Source organism: Salvelinus sp. IW2-2015, linkage group LG4q.1:29 (genome assembly GCF_002910315.2).
Source record: "Salvelinus sp. IW2-2015 linkage group LG4q.1:29, ASM291031v2, whole genome shotgun sequence".
In the NCBI taxonomy this organism is placed as follows: Eukaryota; Metazoa; Chordata; class Actinopteri; order Salmoniformes; family Salmonidae; genus Salvelinus; species Salvelinus sp. IW2-2015.
This window is the reverse complement of record NC_036842.1, coordinates 68,311,467-68,333,203: the sequence shown is the minus strand read 5'-3', so window position 1 is coordinate 68,333,203 and position 21,737 is coordinate 68,311,467. Positions and strand designations below refer to the sequence as shown.

Here is a 21,737-nt window from a genome sequence, read left to right as displayed (position 1 = left end):
ATGAATGAAAGAGATCCACTGTAAATGAGACTTTGTTTGATGGTATTTTATGGAGTTGCATTGGGTTTATGAAGAGAACCTGTCACTGTGTTTATGAAGAGGAAAACATATAGTGACAAGCCATCATTCTTCTGCCAAGTTGCAGTTCAAGGCCTGATAAAGCACACTGTGCATGTTGGTGGGTGGGAGGATAGAGAGATGATGGTGTTTGGTCAGTGACAGGGGGAGGGGTGGAGAGGCTATTACTGAATTTCCCCAGAGAGAGGGAGAGCGAGGTGGCAGGAGTGGCTGGCACAGCAGCACAGTGTAATGAGAGAGGAGTCGTCCAGTGTGATGGTGCTCAAGCTGTCACTAACAGGGGGACTCCTCCCATTAGCTCCATACTCTCCCTGTTGGAGGTCAGGGGTCACTGGGCCCAGAGTCCTCCTCAATTCAACACTGGGATCGCTAGGACAGACAACGCTGTGTGGTTAAAGCTCTTTACATATTTATAGTTCATTAAAACAATTGAGGAAAGCCCTATTGTGAATTCATTAGAATTTTGTGGGTGTAGAGGGGTGGAAGAGACTTCATTCAGTATGTCTGTTAAACACATTCTTCCCCCTTAGCCCAGAGCAGAGTGAGGCCTGGGCTGAGTGGGGTGGGCCATGGTGGGCTGGCCTGTGAACCAGCCTGGGGAGCACTTCCTCCTCTAATCCCAGGACAAAGGCAAATAAATATAGTCTCTGTCAGCATGGGTGTCTGCCCCCTGAGTCACTTTAAATCAGGATCGTTTAGATTATTTGACCTAACAAGCATATCTCGTGTTATTGACTCACCTAGATATTTGTTTTTCCTCTGCGGTATCTGATTCAGTCTCCACTTTCTCTGCTAATTCCTTGAACAACACCCGACACTCCCCCTCCACGCTGCCTCAGTCAGGCATCCCCCCCCCAGTCTCCGACCCCAGCACGCCTCTCCCTCTGTGAGCACTAATGGGTTATTTTTTTGTCAAACTCAAAAGAAGTAGAGAGATTTTTCCCTCTAAGATTATTTTCAGGACAATTTCTTACCTTTCTGCTCTCACACCTTGGTAATGAACTCGCATATTTACACACTGGCCCAAATTTGTTTGTCACTGCTTTCAAATAAAGGCTGGCCTTAGATGGAGAGCGTTTGACACTTGAGGGACTGTCAGAAACACTGTGGTCTAAGAGCTGAAGAGTGGAGACTGTATTTACATTTTCATTTGCCAGCTGTCATGGGCTGGTTGGTCTCCCCTTCATGACTAGCCGTTGGCTTGTTCTACCTGGGATGTGGATGTGGAGGTGAGGGAATAGGGCAACAGAGTAACAAGAACATAGGACCTCAAGGAGCCTGCCTGAAGTTGACGGATGTAGCCAAAATTAGCAGTGTCCGAATGTTGTGAAATACCAAGGTTATATTTTGTATTCCTGCACACTGAATGCAATACTCATCTAAGCCTAGTATACTGGTCTTTTAGCTGAAAATCATACTTTTCTCTAAATTCCTCATCCCCTTGGAGGGTTTTCTTTGTTCCACCTGGCTTAGATTGGGAGTGTTAGTGTGTCATAGATCCACTTTCCCCAAATGTTTGTTTTAATGTGCTTGTCAGATGAGACTAGGAGGACCAAACTGACAGGAAGTGTGTCAGGAAGCTTATTATTATTATTATTCCTCAATAGTCTGGTCCATGGCTATAAGTGCTCACATTAAGCATTCAAATTGATGAGGTTAATTGTTATTTCACATCCAGGTTAATAATACACTCTTACTTTTGTAAAGAAATTGCAGATTTTGTGAAGATTAGTACCATTTTTGTAATTTTTTTGGCTAAGGGTTATACTCCAATGACTTTCAATGCTATTGTTGGCTTACCCCTATACAAGAAGTGTTAAGATTTGAATTCTAAGTGTTATGGTTATTTAATCTAGTCTTGACAGCTATTGAACAGAGGCTATGTGATTTACTATGTCGCCAAACCTTAACCCATCTGGAAGTCTTTAGTTATTATGTTAACTACAGATTTTACTACAATAAATGAATAGGTAGAGTAGACTAAAGTTGGCCAGAATATGATCCATTCACATGACCTGCTCTTGAAAGGCCCTATTGTATGAAAATATCCCTCTTATTATGAGTTCGGAAGGATTTATATTATTTATCAAACAAACAAACTTTTGTGTTGTTGCTGCCAAAGTAAGTCCTAAAGTCAGGGAAATAATTTAATTTGACTGTCTTTGTTTCTCCGAAGTACCTACATGTTTCTTACCTAACCAGGACAGGTTTGCTGGAAGACTATGAATATGGCCTTTAATATTTGAGTTGATGTTTCCAGGATGACTTACTTTTTGTACTTACTTCTGTAACTGGGGTCAAACACTGAAATCTCTCTGTGTTGTAGTTCCTCCATAGGCTGTCTGGTTTCTGTGGTGTGTCTGATTTTGCGCCTCGGTACAGGGTTTGCATTAGCCGGTCATTTTTTTATCCCCACCCAATAATGCTTTTATTCATTGATGGAAATACCAGTCAATGTGCTCCAACTTCAAAGGCAAATATACTTCATAGTCTAATAAATCCTCGGCTGTGTTTCTATTTTTACTGACGCAAAAGACACGCATAAGGGACTTCAGCTAAGTGCACCCCGACTGGGAAAAATTGGTGAAGATTGTGTTGATTATCCCTGTTTCCAGTGTGCCTTCTGAGAGGGGATTTCTTTCTCCAAAACATCTTAAAGATGGGCTCACGATCGTGCCATTTTGAGGACAAAGTAAAGAGGCTGATGCGCCGTCGCAAGCTGCTCCAAGGAGTTGGAGAGTTTTGTCTTCCCAAAAGCAGCGGCTCACTTTGAGCAGGCCAAGGTCTACCTCAAACGCAAGTAAATTAGAGGAAAGTGTTTTTGAGGCCCAGTCCTAGCAGTTCTGCTGCCACCCTAGGCCAGAGCAACATATGGCGCCCGTGTCATGTATAGTATAAAGATTTGGAAGGGATTGGTAGAGTAATGATGTGTATCATGCACAGTTGGTGAATTTCAGTTGAGCCTATTCAGTAGCACTTGGAAACTAAACATCATTGTCAACTATTCACATCGCAGAGTTACAATGTTGCAATAACTAGGCAGCCAACTGCCTATAGTAGGAAATAGAGTTCTCAATAAGCCACGTATATCACACATGGCACGAGTCACGACCCCACGATAGTTGAAATTATAATAAACATATTTATTATCATCATCCATTAGAAAATGGTGATATATGATTTGAGCTTTAGAAACAAGTGCTATTATAAATGTAGGGCTCAATTTACAGCATTGTAAAATAAGCTTTCTCTCAATAAACCAGCCTTAACGAATTTAATTTATTTACATATTTTTACATATTTACATATTTACAATTTGTTTGTCCAATATCAGTTTTATAATTTCTTCATTTTGTGGCTCCCTGGAGCAGGGGTATACGACTCTTACCCTACAAGGTCCGGAGCCTGCTGGTTTTTTGTTCTACCTGATAATGAATTGCACCTAATCAGTCCCTGATTAGACAGAAACAGTGAAAAAAAGTAGTGGAACTGGCTTTGTGGTCCAGAGTTGAGTTTGAGGGGCCTGGAGTGTCCTCTTTCCACTGCTGTGATGCTGAATCGCAGAGGGAGTGGGGTGGGCCGGCACGGTCATGGCTAGAAGGGATCCAGCTTTTGTCAAATTAACACATTTTTATAACCCATTTCGCTACACCCGCAATAACATCTGCTAAACACGTGTATGTGACCAATAAGATTTGATTTTGATTTGACCTTTTTCTCCTAACCTGTTACGTTAGTTCTCCTAACATGCTACGAAAAGTCGAATCTGAAGTTAATTTAACAAAACCGGTCCATTCTAGCCATGTCCGGCCGGCCCTGGTGTTCGTAGACAGCCATGTTTTGTTATTTATTAGGCCTAATTAAAATGTTTAATTAATTAAATTACTGAGGCCTACATTTAATTTGAAAACAGCAGTTTTTTGTGATTTATTAAAAATGTGATGCAAATAGCCTATAGGACAGGTCGTTCGCAAATTATAGTATACAAATATTATATTTTTTACTTTTGACAGTGTAGGCGACTTGTTCTTCTAGGCTAAATGTTTTTCTTTTTTTAAATGACATTCACTAGCCTCACTAGTCTAATGAATCTCAGTCCATTTTATAAAATAAACTCACCCAGTATTGTTTCCCATTTTAAAATAAACTCACCCAGTATTGTTTCTCACATATAATAAACTCACCCAGTATTGTTTCTCACATATAATAAACTCACCCAGTATTGTTTCTCACATAAAATAAACTCACCCAGTATTGTTTCTCACATAAAATAAACTCACCCAGTATTGTTTCTCACATANCACATAAAATAAACTCACCCAGTATTGTTTCTCACATAAAATAAACTCACCCAGTATTGTTTCTCACATAAAATAAACTCACCCAGTATTGTTTCACATTTACAGTCTCTCAACCAATCATTCTACTTTTGTGTACCAAACAGCATGCCATTACACCTTTTTAATATACAAACTCTTACTCAGTCTCTAAATGTTTACTCCAGCAGTCTTGTTGTGGTTTATCACTCCTCCCATACATGCAGATGCTGGTTTAGACTACTGAACAAAATGGAGACTTTGGTTACTCCTCACAGGCTTTTTTTGCAACTGTATATGTTAGTCGGGGTCCAAGATTAAATGCATGTATCTGCCCTGCTCACTCCGTCTGTAATATTGTTTGGGGCAACCAGTTTGAGGCCAAAGACTGATTGACAAAGGGGCTGTGCTGTGTCACACCTTTAATGAACTCCCAGCCAGTTGTTCCCCAGCGTCTGTTGGTGGGGCCAGAGGATCGGGGCTTTCCCCTCCTCCTTTCTTTATGTATCTAATTAAAGTGGCTGGTGGGAGGTGACTACAAAGAGCTGTCTGGCTGGCCCTCCCTACCTCCCTTTCTCCCGCTTCTCTCAGCAGTGCCACAGCCACAGGAATTAACAGCTGCCAGCCTTCTGATTAGCTGGGGTAGTAATGGTCAGCAGGAGTAATAATTGTGTAAGATTCCTTCAGCTGTATAATTCATGTTGGACTCGACTGTCTGGCCTGCCCCCTCGCCTTTCCTCATGTCTTCAGTCATGTTGGGGGGTTTTCTTTAGAAGAAATGTACCCCTCATCCTATTACACTGTCACCAGAGTGTCTAGCAGGGAGTGACAGGACACAGACAGATCACACACTGCTCCATAGTTACATGGAATGGAGGATTGGTGCTAAGCTAGATGTGGCTTGTTGAAAAGATGTATCAAATCCAGATGTTGTAACCATGGCTTTGGAACCGGAAGCCTGTTGGCTGTAATCAACATTTGGCAACAATAGATACAATAGTTACTACAGCACACGTCCTATGGAGATCGCACCTTAAGGTTGTTATACAGTTCCCAGTGTGTTTCAACGGGTTATTTAATGAAAGACAGCTCTGTGTAACTCACAGTAAGTGTACCTGAAGAAGTCCGTACCAGAGGGTTCTGTTTAACATGGTGTGTAATTCGGCTGTTATTGCAATTTGCTCTCTTTAGTTCTTTCAATTTAAAAGTTATTCTTCATTGATCGGGAACAAGAAGGCCTATTATTCCTGCTCTGCTCTACTGCCATCCACAGTACTGAGCCAGCAGAGTGTAAAGCTGTACATCCTAGATAGAAGGAAGGGAAAGGGGGATACCTACCTAGTCAGTTGCACAACTGAATGCATTCAACCGAAACATGAGGAACACCACAGAGGTCCACTCACTGATTACTATGCTGGTTTCTGCACCAAAAACACATATCTAATTGTGTTCTTTTAAGAAATGAATGATTGTGTATCTCCACACCAGCAGATGGGTCCTGTCTGGTAAGGATGCCATGGGTTTTGCAGATGTAGACCACCTGAAGATGTTGGCTAAAATGATTGGAGGTTAATCCTCTCCTTTTTTTTTTCATTGTCACAGCAGATCGATCTGTCAACAGGCCAAGACCGATGCAGCCAAACCGTCCCAGTCTGGCTTTATCGCCAGAGCTGGGCAGGTCCTAGTTAACCCCTTTAAAATACCATTTGATAAGACACCATGAAAGAGCTGCCTTTTCTCATTTAGCCCAGAAGCTTTTAGATGGCTGCGTTGATGGGTGAGTTAAGAATGGGTTAAACCCAGCTCAGTGCTAGAAACCATATCGATGGAAACCGTTGGTAACCTACACAAAGGAGGTTGTTCTCTTATAAACAGCACTCAACCACACACATGGGCAGATTGGACCATGGTAGAGATTTCCATAATCCTCACTGCACATCATACAAAGTATACAGTGTGTTGGTCCAAATCCCTTAACCCTAGCAGAGTTCAGTGTTTTTTGTCACCGGATCCTGCTGACTAGTGTCTTGGCAGTCTGTGTGAGTGACAGATGAAGAGCTTATATATCGTTTTGCAAAGCGCTTCCTCAATGTGTTCAGGCTTGTTGGCAACCCCTTCATCCGTGGAACTAAAATACAGTGGAGTGCCTGGATTTGAGGGCTGTCACACTACCTGGGAGACAGTGACCTCATTAGGTGTAGGTGGGACCCCCAGTGTACCTCCATGCTTGGTGTGGTGAGGTATGACTGTCCCCCTGGCTGCTCCCTCTGTGAGGAAAGCCTTCCATCAGCACCCACTCCTCCCCTGGAGCCCCTATCCTCCCGGTCGACCCAGGCACTAACATGTCTGATAGCAGCCGCTTGCTCTGGGCTTAGGAGCTGTTGATTTATTGGACTGTGTAGCTGCAGCAGCATCTGACCCAATGCCAAGAGCTCTGACTCTCTTCTCCTCTCCTTGCAACAGGGCAGGGCCCTCTTATTTAGAGCTGTTTGGTCTTAGATCTATGGACTGCTGTGGACTATTGACACTGTATTGTGTTAGACTAAACATGTTCGTTAAATGATGGTTTCAAGGCGCATTCTACTATACCTTTTTAAAACTGAAATATGTAACTATTTGGGCGACCCGACCAAATTCGCATAGAAATGTGAGTTATAGATCTGTCATTCTTATTGACAGCAAGTCTAAGAAGCGGTGGATATGTTCTATGTGCTCTATTTCTATGCTTCCCATGCAAAAGTTGTTTTTGCGTCTTTTGCTTTCATTTTTTGTAGACCAGCTTCAAACAGTTAAATACAATATTTTTGGTTCTAGAAAATATATTTCACATCGGTTTAGATGACAATGATTCTCTACACTATACATTGTTTTGCCACACAAACTGAAATTAGGCAACCTATTAGAATATTAGCAACCAGGAAATGGCGGCGTGATTTTTGCATATTGCACCTTTTTTTAAATGCAGTGTGCTAGGCTCAGCTGGGTGCACTTCCTCTGTCAGAGTTATAGCTCATTTTATATTGGAATAAATAAAGAGTGAATTCAGAATGTATCCAATACTCTTACCTTGATTGATGATTTTCTTAGAATTTTTTGTTTGATTTCTCTGTTCTCTACTTTTGTACAGTCTCTCCTCAGCCTGTGTTTGTGAACACAGACCACCCTGGTGCTGTGTGTGTGTGTGTGTGTGTGTGTGGAGGTCTGCAGAGTAGCTGTCCTCCATTGAGACTTGGCTGGACTGTAGTGGGGGTGGAACACTGGGGTTGTGCACTTTTGAGATTTAACAGGAATGCTTTGGGGATCACTTTGTTTCAGATTTCATTCCCAACTGGGAGGTGAGGAAAAGAGAAGCTGGGTCCACACTGAGAGTAACGTGATACCTTGGTCTGTTCAGCTCCCTGTTACCTGAATGTGGTTCTTGTTCTCTCTCTCTACAGAACAATGCAGATCAAGTGGCGTTCCAGGTGGGCGGGGGACTCTCTGCTCTGGAACAGATTCTGCTGGTCGTCACTGCAGCCTCCACCCCCACCGCAGTCCCACGCATTCCAATCAAGTGAGTACCAGCTTTTACAGTCAAATACAGCTCACCTCCTCTCCAAACACACTGTCTTTTCATACTCTCTATTCATATTAGAGGGTTTTACACAAACTATGTGGTTGCTGCTTGTGGCTCTGCAAGGGTCATGGTCATTGGTCAACTCTCTGTCACCTCTGCTGAGACAGCCATGAGGAAGTGTACATTTCAATTACTGTTGTTTTTGGATAGAACGACCCCATACAATACAACTTCATTAATCCATTGAAATGAAATGGAAATGTTGTATTTTTGCTGTGTTTTTATTTAATTCCAACCACCCCCCTCCTGACACCACACATACACCCCCAATAGGCTAGAAACAGCACAGGGTCATCTGCAAAGCAGCACCCCTGGAGCAAGTTAGTCTCATTTAGTCTTCACAACCAGCATACGATATCCTGGCCTAGTGCTACTCTCATAGCCTAATGAGCCAGCGTTTCACTGTCCGGCGTGCGACCCGACCTCCACTGAAAAACCATGAGCCTTTTCAGCTGCTGTGTACAGCCTCTAAAGACATGGTCCACACTCAGACTGTGTCCTCTCCCTGACCTCAGTGACAGCTCTCCTCTGTTTACAATTGGAGATGTGCGGTAACCTCAGCCCCTCCTTTTATTTCTCTGTTTATAGTGCTCGCATCTCAATAAATATCCTAAATGGATCATGAATAATAATGCACAATTTTTTTTTTTAAATAAGGGGATTATATTTTGGTCATCTATTTTGTATTCATTCTTTTCTGTTGATCTACAGAAAGGCCGTGTGTCTAATCCATCAGACGGACTCTGTCGTGGTTTTGAGTTGTGGGTCTGGAGTTAGCGTGGCCTGCCAGTAGATAACCTCCGAAAGACCGCCATTCTCACAACACTGGGACTCTAATGGACTGAAATGGACTCTCTCCTTCACTTATTAGCTTTTACTGTTTCCCAAACCTCCACTAATGGACAAACGTTACTTGTATTTATAATGCTTTTACGTATGGCCATTCGTGTTTATCGATTTTCTTTAAAACATTTTACTTCCTCAATCACTAATCCTAGCGAATTTGAAGCAGACTTCAGTATTCTGAGGAATTTGAATAACTTAAATGGGGGGGAGGTTTCTACTTGTAGGTAGCTAGGAGTCTTTTGCTCACAATTGGACTGTTTTTGCTTGTTGGAGCTGAAGACCATACACACTGTTGTTCCTATGCTTTGAGAGTTCCACTTGAGATACAGTGCATTTGGAAAGTATTCAGACCCCTTGAGTTTTTCCACATTTTGTTACGTTACAGCCTTATTCTAAATTGGATTAAATACATGTTTTCCCCCGTCAATCTACACACAATATCCTAAAATGACAAAACGAAAACAGGTTTTTAGAAATGTTTGCAAATGTATATATTTTTTTAAATACCTTAGTTGCATAAGTATTCAGACCCTTTGCTATGAGACTCGAAATTGAGCTCAGGTGCATCCTGTTTCTATAGATCATCCTTAAGATGTTTCTACAACTTGATTGGAGACCATCTGTGGTAAATTCAATTGATAGGACATGATTTGGAAAGGCACACACCTTTTTATATATAAGCGTCCCACAGTTGACAAAACCAAGCCATGAGGTCGAAGGAATTGTCCGTAGAGCACCGAGACAGGATTGTGTCGAAGCACAGATCTGGGGCAGGGTACCAAAACATTTCTGACAGTCTGAGTTCCTCTTTGGATATGGAAGAACCTTCCAGAAGGACAACTATCTCTGCAGCACTTCACCAATCAGGCCTTTATGGTAGAGTGGCTGGACGGAAGCCACTCCTCAGTAAAAGGCACATGACAGCCTTGGAGTTTGCCAAAACGTCTAATGAAACCAAGATTGAACTCTTTGGCCTGAATGGCAAGCGTCACATCTGGAGGACACCTGGCACCATCCCTATGGTGAAGCATGGTGGTGACAGCATCATGCTGTGGGGATGTTTTTCAGCAGCAGGGACTGGGAGAGTAGTCAGGATCGAGGGAAAAATGAACGTAGCAAAGTTCAGAGATCCTTGATGAAAACCTGCTCCAGAGCGATCAGGACCTCAGACTGGGGCGAAGGTTCACCTTCCAACAGGACAAATGACGCTAAGCACACAGCCAAGACAACGCTGTAGTGGCTTCGGGACAAGTCTCAATGTCCTTGAGTGACGCAACCTGAGCCCAGACTTGAACCCAATCGAACATCTCTGGAGAGACATGAAAATAGCTGTGCAGCAACGCTCCCCATCCAACCTGACAGAGCTTGAGAGGATCTGCAGAGAAGGGGAGAAACTCCCCAAATACAAGTGTGCCAAGCTTAGCGTCATACCCAGGTAGACTAGGCTGTAATCACTGCCAAAGGTGCTTCAACAAAGTACTGAGTAAAGGGCTTGAATACTTATGTAAATGTGATACTTCTGTTTTTTTTGTTGTCATTATGGGTTTTTGTGTGTAGATTGATTGAGGGGGGGGGGGGGGGGGGGGAGCTATATTTATTTAGAATAAGGCTGTAACGTAACAAAATGTGGAAAAAGTCAAGGGGTCTGAATACTTTCTGAATGCACTGTAACTATGAAGAGGTGCGTAAGATCAGAGCAGGGTTTCCGTTAGGAACATGTGGTGACGGACATTTGAGAAATGTACCAGACTCATATGCATTGGGTGCATAAGCTGATTAGGGCATCCACCCACGGTGCTCAGAATGACAGAAATCACATTTAGAATATGGTCATTCATATTAACAGAACATGCAAGTTGAGAACGCAATGATGGGCGGTCCTTCTTACCGAATTCTGATGTGCACTTTGAACATGTTAGAATAACTGTCCACATTAACTTTTCCACTGTCAACAAGACGAGTAATGAACAGCAAAATCACTAGCCTATGTCAATTTACTATAGTAGAAAATTTTAAGCTACCTATTCTATTGGTCAGCTTGTGGAGAAAGAAATAGCCTATTCCAAACAGACTCTGGTACAGTTGTGGGATGATTGAACCCTAATTCATACAACCAGTGTGCCTAGGCTACGTAAATAATAACATTTTAAAAAGCAATGAGTCTGATGCAACAGATCAGAACGTTTAGCTTCAAACGTTGATAAACTTTCTTCACATTATAAGCGCTGCAATGCACACAAGGCAGTAGACTACGCGCAAATGTTCGTTCCATAATACAATTAGCAGGAAAACACTGTTGCCAAAATGGCACTGCACATGCGAGCGGTTTCATGTGACAGTGATGAAAATATCCTTAGAAATGTAGAAGAGAGGAGAGCTAATGGGCTACTTTGAATCATGGTATTAATGTATTAAACGTTCAGATTTCAAACAATTAAGCATATGTTTTCAAAATGCATACTGCCTCCAGCTCATTGCAAAGTGGTGTGTGACGCGCTGTTGAAGCCTGCCTTCCGTTTCCGTTTAATGCAGCGTTCAAAACAACTGGGATCTCGGAAATTTCCGACTTCTGTGCGTTCAAGACAAAACAAGCTCCTACTGGGAAAAATTGTTTTGAATGGGCTCTGTATCTGTATGCTGTAGGCCTATGTGTGTGATAAATAAGATACATAACGAATATACAATACACGCGCCAATTTAATTTAATTATGCAAATATCCTATAGATAAGCATTTCTATTTTTTTATCGTCCAAAAGCCGGCTATTACCCGCTAACGCAAACCATGGATCAGAGGTACTTATTTTATCCTCTACAGAACAGCTTGTCCTATCCAGAGCTGAAGTGTGCAATGTCTAGTGATAATGGAATGGCCTCCCAGTTATCTTCTTTCAGTACTCAATTACTTACTACCTTGTCTGAACATGTTGAGAAGAACTTCTCCAGAGTTTCTATAAATATGCATAAGACTGAGGACAAGTCCAATACACCACGAAGGGGCAGCTCACTCCTTTGTCATCACAATTAGGAATGTTAGGATGCAACTAAAGAAAAGCTCAAGAAATTTGTCCAGTTCTTGCTATGTGTTTCACTTGATATATATGAATCAGTAGTATTATACTTTTAACAGTATTTAGTGATCGTATTCATGATGTTGCCAATGGCAAAACATGCGACGTGTTGCCAGGTCCTGTCTGGACAGCTGGAATGGTCTAACCAGCACCTATGGTGTTTGTTGGTATTGATTGGCTCAGGTTGTGATAGGCTGTCTGTCTATAGACCGTCTCTGTGCTCTCTCTGTCATCCGTGCTGTAGAGTAGAAGGCATGGGGTTGTTGCTATGCCCCTGAGTGCTCTGAACCTGGGATAACCCTCCTACAGAGCATATCAATCCAGCCCCTCAGACACACCCAGCCCACACTCAATGTAGTCCTGTGCCTGGTTAAACATGTATTACTCCACCCACATTCTGTAAACACCCACATTTACAAAATAGGAAAGGTAAGGGAGTCAAGTCGGGTCAAGGGAAGGGAATATTGAGAGCTACAGTGGTGATGAGATGCAACACAAGGACATGGTTTCTCTGTCCACTAATCACTATTGCTCATCTGGATGGCGTAATGGCCGGTGTCTGTGAGACAGACGCTAACCACAGCGCTCGCTACATTATCTGTTTACAGTAATGCCGCCGTATTGATCGCCTCCTCTCAGATAAGCTGAGTGATTTACAAAAAAGTCAACTGCAGAGTTGGAGATGCTCAGGCAATATTACCCCTCTGGGAGGCCCACTCCACCTCGTTACCATTACATTAATGAGCTAATTCCTCAGTGAGGCTCTGATAATGTCCCTGTGTAACCCTGTTGCCGCTGGATCCATGTCTAGACTAGCAGAGCAACAACTCTCATTAACATGAATATAGCAGTTTGTCGAATATATCAAAGATGTTAACGTGGAAAGTCATCCATAAACCATATTTACTTGCATGTGGAGATTAACCTTAATTGGTCTGCACCTGGAGAGTAATTTTGTGGTTTTGAAAATCGTTCAATCATCTAAATAATAATAAATAAATAAACTCTTCCTAATAAAGTTGTGTATTTTAATCTTAACGTGAGGGACTATTGTTAAAAATCCTTCAATGGATGTATATTTTTTTATTGGAGCAGTGCAAGTGTGTGCTCTGTGTGATTCTGAGTGGAGAGTGTTGTGTTCCCTAGGGGAGGAGGGGGAGAGCTGTCTAAAACAAGCTGTAAATGATCCCAGATCCTCACCAGGCAGCACCTCTGCTCTGGTCTCTCTGCCTCTGGAGACTCTTATCTTCAGTGTCACTATTAGTATATGGTGTGAAAATGTTTTGCCCCAGGCTGGAGGTGTGGATTAGGTGGGGGGTAAACTGAGGTGTCTTCTGACCCCGTTTTTTAAAACTTTATCAGCACATCCTTCCTCGCTTTGTGATTTGATTAGCAAAAGCAAAGTTTCGTTATCACTACTTTAACAAATCCAACACTTCTCAGATGTGTTAAGGAAAGATGGATGCTTTCTTCAATTATTCCAACCTTGTGTCAACTACTGTGTGTTTATGGGACATGTCCCTTTGTCTCCCAGAAGGGGTCACTGGGGAGTAGAGAGGGGGAGAGAGATGGGACTGGTGTCCCAGTGATATCTGGGCTCAGCACCAGAGCCTGTCAGCATATGTGCCCCCCTCTGGGGCTGCTGGAGTATAACTCAGAGAGAAGACAAGCCAGCGTTAGACCAGACAGACTGGCCCATCTGAAGGGCTGAAGAGCCAGTCTTATAACTTTGAGTTGAATTTTAGAGAATCGTTTATTCCTTTAGAGTAGGGAGAAGAGACAATTCAATATGACTGTGGTTGTGGTATCCATTTTATCTAAGTGATAAGTCCTACCTTGCTGAAAATGGAACGAGCTGCTTTCTAGTTTTAGAGAGACGTCTTAACAGTGCAGTGGCACTGCTGTGCTAGGACACTGCATGTTAAAACACTATTGTAGTTGACCACCTCTGTCACATTACTGAGTGTGTCCTGTGAAATCAAAGCTGCTCCCTGTGGTTTCCTTTCAGGATGTCGTTATAGGCTACGAGTGAATGAGTGTGTGCTTGCATGTGTGTGTGATGCGTGACGGCTCATCAGATTTCTCCCAGTTCATACCCAGCCGGTGTGGCATGACAGGCAGAATGGACATCTTGGAAGCACTCAGGGTATCAGATCGATCAACAGGAGAATCAAATGAAATGCCATTTAGATAGCAGTGAATGAAGGGATTGTTTGACGGTACCAGGAAATGGATTTGCTCCTCACCTTGTGTTTTCGCTTACACCATGCCCAAACCAGATGCGCGCAAATTGATTTTGTCCCCCCACACCAAACGCGATCAGGACACGCAGGTAGAAATATCAAAACAAACTCTGAACCAATTATATTAATTTGGGGACAGGTCGAAAAGCACTAAACATTTATGGCTAGTTAGCTTACAGTTGCTAGCTAATTTGTCCTATTTACCTAGCTTTCTGTTGCTAGCTAATTTGTCCTGGGATATAAATGTTAAGTTGTTCTTTTACCTGAAATGCACAAGGTCCTCAACTCCAACAATTAATCCACACACAAAACGGTAAACCAAATATTTTCTAGTCATCTCTCCTCCTTCCAGGATTTTTCTTCTTTGGACTTTATATGGCGATTGGCAGCCAACTTTCATAATAAGGTGTATTACCACGACCGACTGACCTCGGTTCATCTTTCAATCACCCACGTGGGTATAACCAATGACGAGATGGCACTTGGGTATCTGCTCCTATAAACCAATGAGGAGATGGGAGAGGCAGGACTTGCACTGCGTTCAGCGCCACCAATGGAACGGACTTCTATTTTAGCGCTTGGCAACGCAGATGTTCGTTGGCGCGCGTGAGCAATGTGGGTGCAGTGATTGAATAACATGTATGTGTAAATTCATTTTGCAACATGAGCGGTGTGGTCAGCATGTTAGGATTTGATTTCTTTCCCTGAACACAAATTTTCTTTGTTGAAAAGCAGGGATTCAACCTGATCTGGAAGTTGATCAGATTTCTGCAGCATTGCCATGGTCAGGCCTTACTGGGCACATAGGAAAAGCACTGAGATGTTGGGAAACGTGAGCTTGAGGTTCAGGTGGAACGATCTCCTGCTTGATAACCCAGTTACAAAAAGCATAAAGAGTCTTTTACATGGTTGATGTCCTGTTGACTTTGCAGGATGGGAAGTGCTGGACTTCTGAAATTTGGAAACATCTATCTGTAAGGGGAGTCTACTTGATATTGTCCCAGTACACTAAACTATTATGCTGTTTCTGTTTATGTCACTAAGAAAATACTGTTAAATACTCTTGAGCCCTAAGTGTCTCCTGGGGTATTTGGGCAGTACTATACTATGTGGGGGTGGGGAGGATCCTGACCTTCGCTCTAATTTTCCCTTCCCAGCCATCTGTCTATCAGCCCCTGGGATACTCTATGGATTCTGGGATGGTTTAAACTTAAGAGTTTTAATTCAGCCACAGAGGTCAGTGACACTCCCAATCCCCCAGCCCTCCTGTTATGTCCGAGCCGGGCGGCCACCCAGGGTGATCCCCACAGGGCTGCATGGTGTAGGGCTGTCCCAGGTCAAGGTGTTTCTCCAGTCAGTGTGTCTCTAGTCTATCTAGCACTCTATACTTGTACATGTGTGAAATAGGAGAAATATAAGCACCCACCAAATAATTATGATTATTATTATTATTACATTAACTCCTAGCCTGAGATCGCTGTGTGTCTATGGCCTCATCAGGCCAGTAGGGTGATCAGCTCTGCTGTAGCTGGCTGACTGGGGTTAAGCAGTTTACAGTAGGTGAGGAGATTACATTGCTAATTATCTACATCTCTCTAGGCTTCTTCCTCTTCTCTCTCGATCTCGTGCTTGCGCTCTCTCGGGCTCTCTCTCTACCTCGTTCTCTATACAACCTGTTAGTATGGGCCAGCAGTGGAACCTAATCCCGCGTCTACAAGATAAGGCTTCATTATTCTCAGATTAACAAAGTGCCCGTTGTGTCTCCTGCTGGGTGAAGTCTGGCAGGTGGAGCAGGCACCAAATGATGGGGTCCAGCAGTGGGCGTGGCACGCGTCAAATGGGCAGCCCAGAGCTATGTAGGTGGAGGAATGCTGCCTGTTAGGATAGATTGGCACTCGTGGGTCAACCAACACTACCTACATACTGCACGGTAACACGAGATGGACTAGCGTGGCACTTTACTAAATTGCTCCTCAAAATCATTGAGCCTGTCGTCGAGGGCACAGCAACAGAGATTCCAGGAGACTGGATGATATCAGGTGTCATGCTAATCACGCCGATTTAGGTGGGAGGGAGCTAAAGACGGATCACTGAGATTGCTCATTGTATGAGCTGCTGTAAGGACATTATTCAAACGTGCCTTTGACATTCTCGCCATTTGTTTAAAGAGGGCTCAAGACATGCCTGATTATCTGTGTTACAAAGCAATTGCATGCTCATTACATGAGCAGTTGACTGAGTCGATTGTGAGAAGTCGGTAGGATGTTCATAACTTCAGATCTGTCTGTTTGGTTGAGTGCGTGTGGTGATTCGAATTAGAATGGAATGGATTCCTAGACTAAAATCATCACTATAAACTGGGTGGTTCGAGCCTTGAATGCTAATTGGCTCCAGCCGTGGTATACCACGGGTATGACAAAACATTAGAATTTACTGCTCTAATTACGTTGGTAACCAGTTGATTAATAGCAATAAGGCATTGCTTCGTGCCTAACAGCCCTTAGCCATGGTATATTGGCCATATACCACACCTCCTTGGGCCTTATTGCTTAAATATACACGGAACAAAAATATAAACGCAATATGTAACGTTTTGGTCCTATGTTTCATGAGCAAGGTACTAAGGAGTATTTCTGTCTGTAGTAAAGCTGTAGGAACAACTAATTCTGATTGGCTGGGCCTGGCTCCCCAGTCATGTGAAATCCATAGATTAGGGCCTAATGAGTTTATTTAAATTGACTGATTTCCTTATATGAACTATAACTCAGTAAAATCTTTGAAATTGTTGCATTTATATTTTTGTTCAGTATAATATAATTCATAATATATTATCTTCTACCAAATGAAATGCATGTTCTACATAAGATGGAAAATGGTCTGCATACATTTGATATGTTGACATTTACAGCTAAATGTGCCTTTAGATCCGTCTCTGTCCTATGGGTTTGTGAAGAGAATGGAAGCAGTCGACAGCTGTTTTTCTCTCTAATAAGATTAAAGAAATGAGGGATGTGCTCTTTAATCTGCTGGTTAAGAGTGGCAGCCACCTGGGGACTGGCCTGCCCCCCCTCTCCCCCAGCTCCCAACATGGATAATGACATTCTGGGTAGGGCAACCTCCACTTACGCATGGAGTAAAACCAGGGTGCTATGGTTGACAGGTTATTATAGAAACATCGTGAAGATGTTTGCCTAATCCATTTCGGGCTTTGCAGCCTATTATTTACAAGTTATTTAATAAATATTGACCTTCCCTTTTTTGTCATGTTATCATTCATCTTCCATTTAGTAGTCTGTGTTTTAGGACTGCTCTCTTGCTCCCTTTCCTCATAATTTCTATGTCTTATAGATTTCCGAGGCCTTTTCATGTAGGACGATGTCAGTGTTGTAACAGGATCAGCCCACCCTGTCATTTTACCTTCCCTATGGTTTGACACCCTGTCTTATTTAATTTGATAAGGACACCTTGCATTCCATCACAGTAACTGAAAGAATCTTCACCTGAAATGGCTTTTCTCCCTTCTGAGTCAGGTATGGGAGTGATAATAGCCTGGTTTCATCTCTGTACATACAGAATGAACACATGAAAAGCAGCACAGCATCAGACTGAGAGGAAAGCTACTATTACATTCCATTGGTTTGCAGTCTTTCCAATGGTGGAATTCTGTCACTGAAAAACGGACTTATGGCTGAATTACTAAATTATGGAGAGAAAAAAAGTAATAATTTGAGGCAGCCCCGGTTCTGGTCAGCTGCCCAGAGAGCACAGTTTGGTGGGGTTCTCACGTTACTTCACTTTAGCCCAATAGAGGCTGTGTTATCATTCCACTCAACCATGAAGGCTGCCTTCTTCCACCCACTCCATTCTAAGACTATTAATGGACAATAGAATTAATGTGGCATTTGTGTTTTTGTGCATTCCTGGAAAACAGATCTTATTAAGGAGGAGTTTGGCAGAAACAGGGATCAACACACCAAATCATGTTGTTTTGGTTTGCATTTTCTCAGGAATTTGTATATAAAATGGTGGCGGAAAAGATCCAAACATTTTATTTGGCTAGAATGCCCATACACATACAGCATATGATACTCATATAGTAAGGTGTTTAAAAGTTTTAAGCAAGCAAACCACAGCGTTCTTAACCAGACATTGATGGGACTATTTGGATACTTTCCCATTACTCGCAATGTAATACTTCTCACATTATCACCACATTCTATGTCTGACAGCTTTACACTACAATGTCAATAATAATATGGAACAAATTACAGATCTTCCCACTTGCATATGAAACAAGACGAGTAATTTTTGTTATGAGGAAGTTATTGACAGACCAATCCACCTAGGCCTACATCAGTCTCTGCTATATTCTATCTAAATGCCAACTAGGTTGGAGTGGAAATGCGTTGCAGATGTGAATGTTGCGGGAGATATCAAAATGTTTACCAGTTGAAATAAACATGGCCTACTTTAGAATAGGAAAGCCAGATTCCATTCTTCCTCCGAGCAGATAGGACACGCCACTCTTCTATTGGCTAAAATATACAGATGTCAGAAAATATTAAGTGATGAAACAAGGGGGAGCAGCAGTCAGAGCAGAATTATTCATCAGTTATCTGTGGCATGAATCTTCTCATAGGGTTTGTTTAAAGCAGACATAATACAGAGGCATGCTCCACTCACAGCTCTGCTGTAGCCTGCCTTTAGGCTATGAGCTGAGGAGCTACTGAGAGGAATGGCCTTATCGCCACAGAGGAAGCTCTGCTGGATCAGACTCCAGATTGGACTGACTGTGATTGCACCGAGCTCTACTGGTTATGCAGATTTCTTGTCTTATTACTGTCCCTAGCTCTGGATAACCAGTTGACTAGTAGTGAGGGGGTAGAGCTATAAGTATACTGAACAAAAAATATAAACGCGACAAGTGTTGGTCCCATGTTTCATGAGCTGAAATAAAAGTTCCCAGAAATGTTCCATACACAAAGTTTATTTCTCTCAATTTTTTTGCCCACATTTGTTTACATCCCTGTTAGTGAGCATTTCACATTTTTTCCAAGATAATCCATCCACCTGACAGGTGTGGCATATCAAGAAGCTGATTTAACAGCATGATCAGTACCTTGTGCTGGGGACAATATAAGGCCACTCTAAAATGTGCAAGTTTTGAGGGAGTGCAATTGGCATGCTGACTGCAGGAATGTCCACCAGAGCTGTTGCCAATGAATTGAATGTTAATGTCTCTTTAGAGAATTTGGTGTACATCCTCACAACCGCAGACCTCATGTAACCACGCCAGCCCAAGACCTCCACATCCAGCTTCTTCACCTGCGGGGATCGTCTGAGACCAGCCACCCGGACAGCTGATGAAACAGTGGGTTTGCACAACCAAAGAATGTCTGCACAAACTGTCAGAAACCGTTTCAGGGAAGCTCGTCTGCGTGCTCGTCGTCCTCACCAGGGTTTTGACCTGACTGCCGGTCGGCGTCGTAACCAACTTCAGTGGGCAAATGCTCACCTTCGATGGCTACTGGCATGCTGGAGAAGTGCTCTTCAAGGATGAATCCCAGTATCAACTGTACCGGGCAGACTGCGTGCGTGTATGGCATTGTGTGGGCGAGCAGTGTGCTGATGTCAACGTTGTGGACAGTGACCCATGGGGCAGTAAGGTTATGGAATGGGCAGGCATAAGCTACGGACCACAAATCCATTTGCATTTTATTGATGGCAGTTTGAATACACAGAGATACTGTGACGTGATCCTAAGGCCCATTGTCACGCCATTCATCCGCCGCCATCACCTCATGTTTCAGCATGATAATGCACGGCCCCATGTCGCAAGGATCTGAACACAATTCCTGGAAGCTGAAAATGTCCCAGTTCTTGCCTGCATACTCACCAAACATGTTACCCATTGAGCATGTTTGGATTAATGTGTACGGCAGCATGTTCCAGTTCCAGCCAATATCCGGCAACTTCGCACAGCCATTGAAGAGGAGTGGGACAACATTCCACAGGCAACAATCACCAGCCTGATCAACTCTATGCGAATGAGATGTCGCTGCTGCATGAGGCAAATGGTGTTCACACCAGATACTGTGTTTCTGATCAATGACCATATTTTTTGTTTTTAAGGTATCTGTGACCAACAGATGCATATCTGTATTCCCAGTCATGTGAAATCCATAGATTAGGTCCTAATCTATTTATTTCAAATGACTGATTTCCTTATATGAACTGGAACTCGATGAAATGTTGCATTATATATTTTTGTTCAGTGTAGTTGATATGACTGGGTTTCTGAATTCTGCTTACCTACTCTTACATCAATGACAGTATATACTTTCAACCCTTCCAAAGATAAAATTGTGCCCTTAAGGAACCACAAATCTGGTGGAGTGTGTTTTGGTTTCCTGATGACTTCAGATAGCCATGTCAATGCCTGGGGATGAACACCTACACTGTAACACTAGTGTTGAATTTTACCTTGAACTATTTAGTTTGACTTCTGACAAGGGATTCATCTGGTTCTCCCTCTGTCTTTCTCTCTCTCCTCAGGTCCCTATGTGCTGCTGTAAACATATACTTTCTGGCATGCTCTCGCTGCCACCTCAACTGCTCCTATGTTCTATTCAGCAATAAGGTAGCCTCCCTCATGGACCTGCTGCTGCATCAGCTCACAGTAAGTGTCTTTTCACCACACCATAAAAAACATCACCAATTACTATCATTATTGCTTTGATGGCATTCCATTAAATGTATGTTCACTTAAACAACGCATGTATTATTCAAAGATGTTATTTGTATGGAAACGTAAGTCCCTGAACATTGTGTAATACTTACAAAGGTTGAATGGCATGATCAGAACTCTAGATTGTATTCCCAAGGACCAAGCTGTTTAATGAATCCTTCACAATGTCTCGGTCTATGTAAATTCTCCTGACTACATGCAACACTGTGAGTGCTAAAAAACCATGGCCTCATCGCCAGCATTTGTTCCTTCCTGGCACAGTGTTAATAAAACAGAGACCCACGCTACAGTACAAATCCTGGCTCTGCCACCACCTCAGCCTCCGCCTCAGCCACACAGATACTTCTGGGCTTTAGGGAAGGGGAGACCGAAGCAGGCAGTATGGTGGATATGTCAGTCCAAAACCTTTAGCACTCTTTCAGAGACTGTAAACATCAGCCGACTCCAAATCTAATGGTGGTGACTGCACAGACAGGACAAGGCAAAGACATGGGCTTTGATACATGCATGAACTCTATTGGGGCTTCCTTCTCCAGCCCTGAGTTCCAATTCAAAGCAGTCATGTTTCCTGAGGGGACGGAGGGGGAGGTTAGTCTGTATGCTTCAGATTATATAACACGTATATCCCCACAGCTGCTTTGACGACTGACATTTTGAACAGGACAACGTTAACTTATTTAGACGTCTTGGACACTGACGAACATGGGGCTCATGAATAGTCCGCGTAAGAACGCGTGTGCGTGTGCGTGTGCGTGTGCGTGTGCGTGTGCGTGTGTGTGTGTGTGTGTGTGTGTGTGTGTGTGTGTGTTTGGAAGTGGGTG

General features: G+C 42.9%; 1 protein-coding gene across 4 annotated transcripts in view; it reads left to right on the top strand.

The window, feature by feature from the left end:
• The window catches only part of LOC111962414 (S phase cyclin A-associated protein in the endoplasmic reticulum), a 141,017-nt gene that overhangs the window by 96,137 nt on the left and 23,143 nt on the right, over window positions 1–21,737 (top strand). For all 4 annotated transcript variants that reach the window (XM_023985492.1, XM_023985490.1, XM_023985489.1 and 1 more), the window contains 2 exons: window positions 7,832–7,947; window positions 20,724–20,847. In XM_023985492.1, coding sequence (XP_023841260.1) covers window positions 7,832–7,947; window positions 20,724–20,847 — 240 coding nt within the window. The remainder of the gene's footprint in view (window positions 1–7,831; window positions 7,948–20,723; window positions 20,848–21,737) is intronic.